This window comes from Microchirus variegatus (assembly GCF_963457635.1).
Source record: "Microchirus variegatus genome assembly, chromosome: 7".
NCBI classification, from domain to species: Eukaryota; Metazoa; Chordata; class Actinopteri; order Pleuronectiformes; family Soleidae; genus Microchirus; species Microchirus variegatus.
Genome location: NC_139808.1, coordinates 22,636,182 through 22,647,854, shown reverse-complemented (window position 1 = coordinate 22,647,854; position 11,673 = coordinate 22,636,182). Strand labels below are relative to the sequence as shown.

General features: G+C 41.6%; 1 protein-coding gene across 1 annotated transcript; it reads left to right on the top strand.

The window, feature by feature from the left end:
• Positions 1–3,125: 3,125 nt before the first annotated feature.
• Positions 3,126–9,570, top strand: LOC310929254 (extracellular calcium-sensing receptor-like; the record flags this gene model as incomplete). The annotated part of the gene is made up of 9 exons (XM_083891975.1): positions 3,126–3,322; positions 3,404–3,698; positions 3,856–3,942; positions 4,137–4,406; positions 4,771–4,977; positions 5,054–5,329; positions 8,149–8,376; positions 8,462–8,585; positions 8,660–9,570. The coding sequence occupies 9 exons, from the start codon at positions 3,126–3,128 to the stop codon at positions 9,568–9,570; spliced, it is 2,595 nt and encodes an 864-aa protein (XP_083748101.1).
• Between the last annotated feature and the right edge of the window lie 2,103 nt (positions 9,571–11,673).

The window sequence follows — 11,673 nt, the reverse complement described above, 5'->3', positions numbered from 1 at the left end:
CACTGTCGCGTGAAAACGCGTGAAACACCTCCACAATGGACGTTATTCTTCTTCTGCGGTTCAATGTACGCAACCGATGTGCCCAGACTAGTGCCCGGAGCAGGATTATCGGCTGTTCCGGAGAACCGCTGTTTACGTAACCATAACGGGATTTTCAGAGATCTCGCTGAGCCCGAGATTACAATAAAACACAGCGTTCTCAGCAGTGGCTGAAATGTTTGTTTAGAACCTTCAGGGCTTCTTAAACAAGGTAATGACGCAGATACACACTAAAAAACAGCATTAATTGGAACTTCGGGTCTAGGTCCGCTTTAACTCAAAACCCTTAGGATATGCATCAGCCGACATAGCTGACATTGATCCTGTGACTCAAAACAGCTTGCTCATGGGGCGGCCAGATGGTTCGCTCCTTCAGGTGGTTCGCTCCTTCAGGTGGTGTACCCAGAGACTGAGATCTTGAGCCGCAGGCGCTGGCGACACTCGCAAGTCCTGGCTGACCAATTCTGGTCCCGTTTCATAAGAGAATACCCACCCGGTCTTCAGACAAGACAGAAATGGCAGTCCTCTCCTCCTGATCTGCCAGATGAGGCGGTCATCATGTTGGTGGAGCCACAGCTACCACGAGCCCAGTGGCCAGTGGCCAGTTGGCCGTGTGGTCAAGGTTCATTGCAGTGATGATGGTTGTGTCAGATCGGCTGATGTTAACGTTAAAGGATGCATCTTCACCCGGCCAGTAGCCCAGTTAGTGAGGTTACCAGCTCTCCCACCTGGAGTGGAAGATCTTCCTCCGACCTCTGGACCCTCTGCCTGAGCCTTTTATGTGATGCAAATATGCCATGCACAATTGGGGGCGACTGTATAAAAGGCTATTTTTCATAGTGCACATAGCCCCTGCTTCCCGCTGCCAAGGGAAGTGAGAACAGCAGCGCTGGAGGAAGAGAACCCAGCAGCAGCAGTCATTGGCGGACTCTCAACCTTTCCTTTCCCTTTTTCTGTCCTTTTTTCCTGTTGGAAGAGTTTTTGCCTAGGAGATGGGCGCTCTCAGTTTGTTGCTGTACTTTTACCTGTGGTCCGGAGGTGTGCTTATTCAACACTCTGTGCGTGAGTGAATGAAGAGACAACTGCATACATGTATGTGAGTGTTGAATTAAGCCCACTGTGTGAAAGACATCCTGTCCTGCTCTCCTTGTGTCCTGACTGACGCACCATCTGGGAGGACTGTAAATCCCTAAACGCACTATCTTCAGTTTACCTCCCTAACAACCAATGTCTTCGTGTTCCCCAGCAACATGCACTGTCTGGAAATGGCTTGTCTCTGCTTCACCATTGCCTCATAAAAACACCCAGTATCACAGTGACAAGATAGTTTATGAGTGTTTAGTTGGGTCCACAGTTGGTTTTGCAGTTTTACTTGGTTATATTGGTTTACTGGCTGTCCTCAGTTGTTTGTTAGCATTTCTAGCAAGGAATCTTCCAGACGGTTTCAATGAGGCCAAACTCATCACATTTTCAGCATGTCGATTGTCTATGCAGTGTGAGTGGCCTTTGTCCCTGCTTACATCAGCTCAACAGGGGCCTCATGTATAAAAGAGTGCACAGCTTTCATACTGTCGGCGTACCGTATGACGTCCGTATGACGTCGAGTCCTGCGCACCTTCCTGCGCACCTTCTCTTTAACATCCCATCAAACGCGAAACTGAGCGGCGGTGAATGAGTAACACACCACGCCCTTGTTCCACTAACAAATTAATACAAAGCGCCCTCTCTGACGCCTCCTTCCTGAAGAACAATGACAAATGCAGCAGCAAAGAAGGCGGAAAATAAAAAAAGAAAGTTGGAAAGTGCGCGATTGACATATCAATTTATGATGTATAAATTTGAAAAAAAAAATGTGTTTGTTTGAGGGTCACTGCGGCTGCTGTCATATTAATGTTGATAGTTGATAAAATGTTGATAAAAAAAATAGCTGCGCATTGATAGTTGATCCTGTGGGTGTTGTTTTTCTGATTTGATGATGAATTATCAGTGTGAGCTGAATTAACAGATCATTTCAACAATCTATACATTTGTCAGGGTCACACGTCATCCTCCAGTTACGCACACACTCACTGTCATGGATTGTGTTCTGGAAACTGGGGAGGGAGGAAGAAGGAGGAAGAAGGAGGAAGAAGATGCCAGTGTGCCGATGTCTTAGGTATGCCGGTGTCTCCAGCGGCTGATGAGCGTGCATCTGCATCAGCTGTCTCTTCTGATAAAAGGCGCAGCGGTGGCCGAATGACTTTTTTGCAGCGCATGGATTAAAATGGGATAAGCAAATGTTCAACTCAACGTTCAAGTCCCATTTTCTTACAACAAATTAGCCAGTAACTTTATTTTGGAGCATTTAAAACATTGTAGACTGACATGTGTTCATGTCTTCCAGTCAGCAGCGGTGTGTCTATTTACATAATGAAAATATTAATTTGTGTAAATCAATTTCAGTCATTTGCTCAAAGTAAGACAAAGAGAAAAGTGTGAAACGCACGGGATGAGTTTTGTCTTCAGTGTCCTCTCTGATCTTATCCACAAATGTTCAAAGGTGTGTGGTGTATCATTGTTGTTTGTCACAGAATAATTCATGTTTGTCACTGTAGACACATTAATAATATTATTTTGAAACACTCTGATCAGTTTCAGAGCTTAATATTGCAGTGTCTCCACCTGGCAAGGTTCCACACCAAGTACATTTTTATAAATGCCATTGTGTGCCTGAAAGCAAGCGTACGCTGTCTTTTTGTGCATATGCACGGTTTAAACATGAGGCCCCAGGCAACTATGCAGATGCAGCGAAGGTTTTTACTATCTGAGCCTGCAGTTTTCATCCATTCATTTACAAAGCATATCCAAGTGACTAAAATTCTGGACAAACACAAACAACAAACACTGACGTAAAACTCAACAAGTGAACATGACGTTGCTGAGGACCTGCCCCTACAGCTTGTTATTCTGCACTGATAGGTGATGTGCAAGAATAAACATTGTCATAAGTCAATAAAAGATGATGTAGTGACAGGACTGAACTCAGTAAAGCGATGAACCAGAGGAAAGTCATGAGGGTATTTTTAGATCACAAGTTGCTCTTGCTAATGTTGTACTGCTGCCTATCCTCTACTGTGTCATCCTCTCTTTATTCCTCCTCTTGTCAGTTACAGGGACAGTTTAATCTAAATGGGATGCACAAAACTGGAGATGTGATTTTCGGTGGAGTTTTCGCAGTTAACTTCTTTTCTGCTGATCTTGACCTGACTTTTACCTCAAAACCACAGCTGCCTACCTGCTATGGGTGAGTCTGACAGTATCTGTAGGTGTCTAACTATACTGACTGTATAAAGTATTCTGAATAATAAACGTATTATACTCTTAGTTTTGATATTGTAGGATTCAGACAGACTCAGACCATGGCCTTTGCTATTGAAGAGATTAACAGAAACTCAAACCTGCTGCCTAATGTGACTCTGGGATACAGTCTGTATGATAACTGCCTTGAACTACGAATTGGATTTCCTGCAGCACTGTCCTTAGTCAGTGGTCAAGAAGAGCAGGTTACATTAGAGGAGAACTGTGTTGGAACTCCTCCAGTCCTAGGGATTGTGGGAGATTCTTCCTCTTCAAATTCTATAGCCATTTCTGCAGTCTTAGGTTTGTACAGAGTGCCTCTGGTAAGTAAGTTCTTCACCTGAATGGTTATTGTGATATTTTTTTAAATGTATATTATAATAAATACATACAATTAAGAGTTGATCAATTTACCTGAAATGTTTTAAGAAAAAAAGAAAACACTTTTTTTGAGAACATTCAGTCTGTATTGTTTTGCAGGTTAGTTATTTTGCCACATGTTCCTGCCTGAGTGACAGACAGAAGTTTCCATCTTTCTTCAGGACAATCCCGAGTGATGCTTTTCAGGTGAAAATCTATCTACAAAAAGAAAAGAGTGTGTCACCAGTCATGTTATATGTCTCATTGACAGAGTTGTGTGGTGTCAGATATACAACACTTAAAGACAGTGATTATGAGTCTTTGATGAACCTGTTTAGCAGGATTTATAGTAAAGATGATTCCAGCCTGTGCACTAATCCCTCTGCTCTGTGTCCACATAGGTGAATGCTATGATTCAGATTCTAAAACACTTTGGTTGGACTTGGGCAGGTCTGATTATCAGTGATAGTGATTATGGAGTCCACGCTGCCCAATCCTTTCACTCTGATCTGGGTCCAGCTGGTGGAGGGTGTCTGGCTTACACAGAGATTTTGCCCTGGGGTGATGACCCTGCTGAACTAAGGAGAATAGTGGATGTGATGAGGAAATCTACAGCTCGAGTGGTGATTGCGTTTGCACATGAGGGTCAAGTCATTAACCTTATGAAAGAGGTCATTGACCAAAATCTTTTATTAAATTTCATTCATGATTTTAATTAGACATATTTTTTTTTCTTTCTTTTTTTTCTTAGAAAAAAGCTGCTGCTTGGAAGCTTTTAGAGTAAGAATGTTTAGTAGGTCAAATTTAACGATTCACATGATTAACTTCATGAACGAGATGTGTTGCAAAAAAAATTTAGCTTCTGAAAAAAATATGTCATGAATGTTTTACCTTTAAATAGTTAAAGCTGTTGTTCTGATGGTTTTAGACTGTAATGCAACACAGGTTTGTGAATGACATCAACTGTGGAAACTACATTTTACTTTCCTGGTATAGAAATGTGAATTTATGAACTTTTTATAATACAATGCACAGGTGGTGAGTCAGAATGTGACAGGCCTGCAGTGGATTGCCAGTGAAGTCTGGTCATCAATTGATGTGTTCCAGACTCCTCACTTCATGCCGTACATGGGTGGAACACTGGGTATCGCCATCCGTAGAGGAGAAATACCAGGACTCAGAGACTTCCTGTTACAAATACGTCCTGATCTACATCACAACAACACAGATGGAAACAGCATGGTGAGAGTGTCATAATATACTATAATAATATAGTGGCAATATACTGGAGTTAATTTCAAAATGAACTGCATTGCAGGTGAATCAGTTTTGGGAACACACATTTCAGTGTAGATTTGCATCACCTCCAGCAGGTTGGTTGGAAGCTGGAGGAGAATTATGCACTGGACAGGAAGTTATAGAGAATGTGGAGAATGAATTGGTGGATGTTTCAGACCTCAGGCCAGAGTATAATGTGTATAAGGCTGTGTATGCTCTGGCTTATGCTCTTGATGACATGCTGCAGTGTGAGCCAGGGAGAGGACCTTTCAGCAACAAAACATGTGCTCATTTACAAAGACTGGAGCCATGGCAGGTGAGATATCAGTTTACACTCTTCATTACATTCAATACTTTGTATTAAACGTTCAATGAAATTATTATTGTTATTAAAAAATATATATATGTGTGTGTGTGTGTATGTATGTATATATACAGTATATATCAGAGATGGGAGCAAGTCTCAAGTCTTAACCTTCAAGTCTCAAGCAAGTCCCAAGTCATTTTTGTGAGGGTCGAGTCAAGTCAAGTCAAGTCATAGCTTAGGTCAAGCAAGTCACAAGTCAAGTCATAGAAATATAATTAGCTTAGTCTTAAAACTTTAGAGAGAGACTGTAGCCTAAGTTATATGTAGCCCTCCTTTGCACAAAGGGTCTAACAAATAGAGTAAGGGGATATAAGGCTAAAGAATAATTATAAATACTCACTAGGACCAACGGGATCAGAATTACTAGGGACGATTACAAGGCCAGGTGTACCAAACAATAATTACCAGACAGAGTACTCAACACAGTTATTTATCTTGGGAACAACTTCCTTTTATTTACAACAATTGTTTTCAATATGTTGCAAGAGACAAAGTGCATCAAGAAATGAACTTGAACAAATAAGACTTCGTAGGGATGCACCGATTATTATTATAAAAACACATTATTATAAAAACATTGCACTTTCCTCATAAAGTTAAGATAATAGTTAAGATAATAGAGTGGAAGTAATTAATGGCAATGAGATGTGAGGTAAGATTAAATGTTTTCATGGAAATGATCAAAAACATAATATTTATCTTCCAGTTAATTTCCAGATGTTTAGTTCAAGGTACTTCTGTGTTCACACATGTATAGTGATCCATACAAGTTTATTTATAGTTAAAGTCCCTGTAAAGTCTCTTCACACTCTGTCAGCCCACAGAAAAATGTGCCACTAACAACCTTGCCAAAAAGTGTAAAAATTAGGCTTGAAATAGTGCAAAAATCATCAACATTTGCTCTGAGATGGTGGGGTGTGTCTTTTAAAATACATCAGTGTTAACACATTATTTAATTAGACGACTGTCTTTGTTCCCATTTTACACTAGGTGGCATTACGCGTTTTCCAGTTGACCAATTAAATCACAGACCAGACATTTAATTAAGGAACTGAACCTAGAACTTTGGGAAATAGAATTTACTGTCAGACTAATACGTTAACATGCATTTTAGAAGTCAGGGTTTAGTTTTATTATACTGTTTCTAGTGTGTTTCTGTGGCAGCGTTACAACACCATGTACAGGCCTGGCATATGTACTACAGCTTTAAAGGGACACTGTGTAGTATTTATGGGTTTATATGACCCAAAATCCACTTTTGTATACATATTATGTGCTCCTGCATTGTCTAGTCGCTGTATAATATTCTTTGTTTCATTTTCGTAGTGTTTCAAAAAGTCATGTAAAATAACATGGTCGCGGGCCGCTACTGCATTGCCACGATGCCATGTTTCTACGGGAGCCTGTATAGACAAACACGAGAGAACAAACCAAGCATCGCTTTACTTGTAGCGGAAGTCCTGCCTCCACTCTCTCCACTTCGTCTGCTACGGCCACGGTAGCTCGGCCTCTCCCTTTCCCTATCCCTGACATTTGACCGGCTGAGGATACCGTATCGCTCAGGGAAGGGAGGGGGTGAGCAGAGGAGCAGTTCTTTGTTGTAAATTTCAGCCTCTCCTCTAGATGGCACTATAAACTACTTACTTTACCTTTAATAGATTTTGTTTTGCAAGGTTTTGTGAGCATGAAGACAATCACCATTCACCAACATTTTGTTCCATAGTCTCCTGGTGGCAGAGTGGTGCGAGGGATGGGTGTTTGTCCCTACAGCTGTTCGGTTAGTTGTTCTTGTTAGAACTCCATGGCATGTCTTCAGAGTTCGCGTTCTTGGGGATGAAGACTGCATCTGCTCTTTGCCACTCACTGTTGGGGTGTGTTGCTTTTTCCAGGCAGTTCTCATTAGGTTAGAAGCTCTAGTACCTTGGGGAAGTTCTTGTAGAGCTTGTATGGGCATGGTGCTGATGAGGACCTTGCCTTTTTCGTGACTTGCCTGACTTCACTGAGATTGGGGGTCATGATGTTGAACTCAGCTGTTGGCGGTGCAGGCCGAGGCAAAGACCCTGGAGCAGGGCATCCCTTATCGGATCGCTGTACTGCCTTTTGACATGCTGTTCCAGTTGCTCCCTGATGGTTTCAAGCTTCCCACTCCTCCAGGAGATGTAGCATATGCATGAAGGGATCCTTGAAGAAGCTGACAATCTTTTTGCTTCCGTTTGTTCGACTTGCGGATGCGTTCAGCTCTTCTAAGACCTCCTTCCCACAGGGCTTTCAGACCCTCTTTCTCAGCATGTGTTGTCCTTTTCCAGTTCTTGCAGAGTTGTCCATGCCTTTGCACTAGCAATATTTTAGACATTTTAGATAAATTGACAGCTTCTTTTTGGTTTTGCATTTCCAAGGCAAAAACATTGCAGTGATATAGCAAACCAAAGGCTGTAGTGTATGAGAAGGTGCATTTATTCACCAGTAAATGATAAAACTGCTGACATGAATGCGGAGTTATTAAACTATGGCTCCTGTGTGTCATGAAGCCATCATTTTAGACACGCCCAAACATTCCTGAACAGAAGCTGAGAGATAAATCTCTCATAATTTTCAAGTTGTCACATATCTTTGAGAAATCCTGTCAACTCTTTAAATTCCTTTTAAGTCACCATGCAAATGTTATATGAGAACATTGTGAATCTGTTGGTCAGCTGAGACAAACTACTACTGCATTAATTGTAATTGTCTTTCTTGTTTTCCTTTTATGTCTGATTCTCATATCAAAGCTTGTGTATTACTTGGAAAAAGTCAACTTCACAACAACATTTGGTGATCAAGTATCATTTGATGAGAACGGTGATGTCTTACCAATTTATGACATCATGAACTGGGTGTGGCTCCCTGATGGAAGAACTAAAGTTCAGAGAGTGGGTGAGGTTAAGAGGTCAGCCTTCAAAGGTGAAGAACTCACACTGGATGAAGACAAAAATTTCTGGAACTTTCAATCCAAACAGGTAACTTCTCACTTTTTCAGACGACCATCTCTTTCCCTTAATCATTATATATGAGACTAACAGACACTGATGTTTCTCCACACAGCCTCCTCGGTCAGTGTGCAGTAAGAGTTGTCCTCCAGGTACCCGCATGGCCAGAAAGAAGGGGGAACCTGAGTGTTGTTTTGACTGTGTCCCTTGTTCTGAGGGAAAGATCAGCAATACAACTGGTGAGTGTAAACATTTAAACACCACAGTTCAGAGATGTTGTATAAACATGTATCTCATCACCCTCTTTTCTCAGACTCCGTGGAGTGCACCAGTTGTCCAGAAGATTTCTGGTCCAGCCCCCAGCATGACCACTGTGTTCTTAAGAAAACAGAGTTCCTCTCCTACCATGAGCCTCTGGGTATCTGCTTGACAACCACCTCACTGTTGGGCACATGTATCTGTGTTGTTGTCCTGGGCATCTTCATCCATCATCACAGCACACCTATAGTTCGTGCCAACAATTCAGAACTCAGTTTTCTTCTCTTGGTGTCACTGAAGTTCTGTTTCCTCTGTTCGTTGCTCTTCATTGGACGACCCAGATTATGGACTTGTCAACTAAGGCATGCAGCATTTGGCATCAGCTTTGTGCTTTGTGTCTCATGTATCCTGGTGAAAACCATGGTGGTTCTCGCTGTGTTCAGGGCCTCCAAACCAGGAGGTGAGTCCAGTCTGAAGTGGTTTGGTGCTGTGCAGCAGAGAGGGACAGTTCTCTTTCTGACTTCTGTTCAAGCAGCAATCTGCACTGCCTGGCTTGTCTCTGCCTCACCAGTGCCTCATAAAAACACACAGTATCACAGTGACAAGATAGTTTATGAGTGTGCAGTTGGGTCCACAGTTGGCTTTGCAGTTTTACTTGGTTATATTGGTTTACTGGCTGTCCTCAGTTGTTTGTTAGCTTTTCTAGCAAGGAATCTTCCAGACAGTTTCAATGAGGCCAAATTCATCACTTTCAGCATGTTGATCTTCTGTGCAGTGTGGGTAGCCTTTGTCCCTGCTTACATCAACTCTCCAGGAAAATATGCAGATGCAGTGGAGGTTTTTGCCATTTTGGCCTCCAGTTTTGGCCTCTTGGTGGCGCTGTTTGGTCCCAAATGTTACATAATATTGTTGAGACCAGAGAGAAACACAAAGAAAGCCATCATGGGTCATGGCTCCACAAAGTAAAACTTTCAGCACTGCTGTTTCTCTATCCTCTGTATTATAGAATTGAATGGTAACTTTAAGAGCACAATAGAGGCAATAAAGACATAGATTTAAAAAAAAAAAGTAAAAAAAAAAAGTAAATCATTTTATTTTATTTTTCTCTAACTGCTAATTTTTCCCAATAGAGCTCCGGTAGCTAATGTCAAAAACCAAGGTAACAAGCCAGACTCCGATCTGGCATAACAATGACATAAAGTCAGTTCATGATTTGTATTCAGACAAGGTCTTTTCTTCTTTTACACAACTTCTAACGGAGTATGACCTCCCAAGGCATCATCTTGTCCATTTTTTTCAGGTCTAAAACATTTTTAACACAGATCCAAGTGCTTAGGGATGAATTTCCCTTTTATATAGATCTTTTTGGTCCTTATCCTCAACACGTTTCCCCAATATGGAGTGGAGCTGGCACAACAACTCTAAACCTACTTGACAAACTTCAGAGGAAAGCTGTACACTACTCCAAATATGGGACCCACAGAGGAGCGGCATCTTCCCCTTGGACCACAGGAGGAAAGTGGCCAGCCTAAGTACCTTCTACTGGCACATCTTACTGCAACCCTCTGAGGAACTCACAGGAATCCTGCCGACACAAGCAACTGGATTTCGAGTAACCCGATCAACTACAAGTGGCCACCCACACCTCGTCAATCTCCAAAGAGCCAACACTCAGCTTCTTTTATCTTCATATGTAACAAGAACCAGCAGGCTGTGGAACACACTCCCAGCCTCGGTTTTCCCTGTCATTGCAAACGTGAATATTTTTAAGACTGAGGTCAACAGAGTCCTCTTAAACTCATCTTAGGTTTATTTCATTGCATGTACATGACTGTATGACTGGTGTTAGTTGCATCATTTTCCTGTTTCAGTTTTCCTGTATGAGCCGCCTTTCATGGTTTAAACGATGTTAACACCAGGCTCCTGTTAAACCATATTTAAAAAACAAACAAACAAAAAAAACAACAATGGGAATCTGCATTTTCTCTGGTTCATCTGTGCCTGGCACAAGCTGATCCAGTAAGAGGTTTTTTTAGAACCCACTATACAAACGCAAGACTTGGAAAAATATATCCTTCTGTCAGCGATTCCTTTGGCAGATGTAACTCATCTCCTGCAAATCACGTACATATGTTTTGATCTTGTATTAAACTGGGGTCGTTCTGGTCAAACATTTTCATACATTATCTAAGGAATGTGGTTAGTTATTTGTCTGCAATATTTGGCAATATTTTCTTTCTTTCCTTATTTCTTATTATTATTTTATTTAACTTTTTTATTGATTGATTTATTCATTTTATTACTTTTACTGTTCAGTTCATCCAGGTCATTCTCTTTCACTAGGTTTTGTATGTTAGGCCTGGCAGTGGGTGGGGGGTGGGGGATCGTGGGTGGTGGGTGGTTAGGGATTTGACATTCAGATGTGATGATTTATGGTCATAATGTATTTTTGTACAAATTGTCTGTCAAATTATTCAAAATGTTCTATGAATAAAGTTGGGAAAAAAAGGATGCAGGTTACGATGCTGTTCAACAACACTGTTGTCACCCGATAGATTACATAGTTTGTCACAGAAATGTTTGTCGCAAAGCCAGATTGCATCCATTTGTTTCTCAGAGGCTCTTGTAAATGTGCAGTGACTCTCTGGAGCAGTGGCGGCTCCTGAAGAAAATTTCAGGGGGGGCAATTTTTTCTGATAATGATTAAGGTGACCCATTTAATAGGTGCATAAAGAAAGACAGTATCATTGTGTTGTTCGATGATTAACAGTCCTCCTTGTGTCCACTAGATGGCAACTTGATAGCAAATATTATTTACATGAATCTAATGTATGATGTAAAATAGCTAAACAGGACACAGGATGTGTCCAGCAACCATATAAAGACAGGGGCAGCATATTAAGGCTGAATCCCAATTCCACTCCTTAGCCCTCCCCCTTCCCCCAAGCAATTGTCGGAGTTCCCCTTGGCCCTCAAAACAGAATTGAGGGAGCAAGGGGTACGAACGTTCCCCTAAGAAATGAGACACACCTCCATTACGTCATCACGTCGTCCGGACTTGACGCTCGC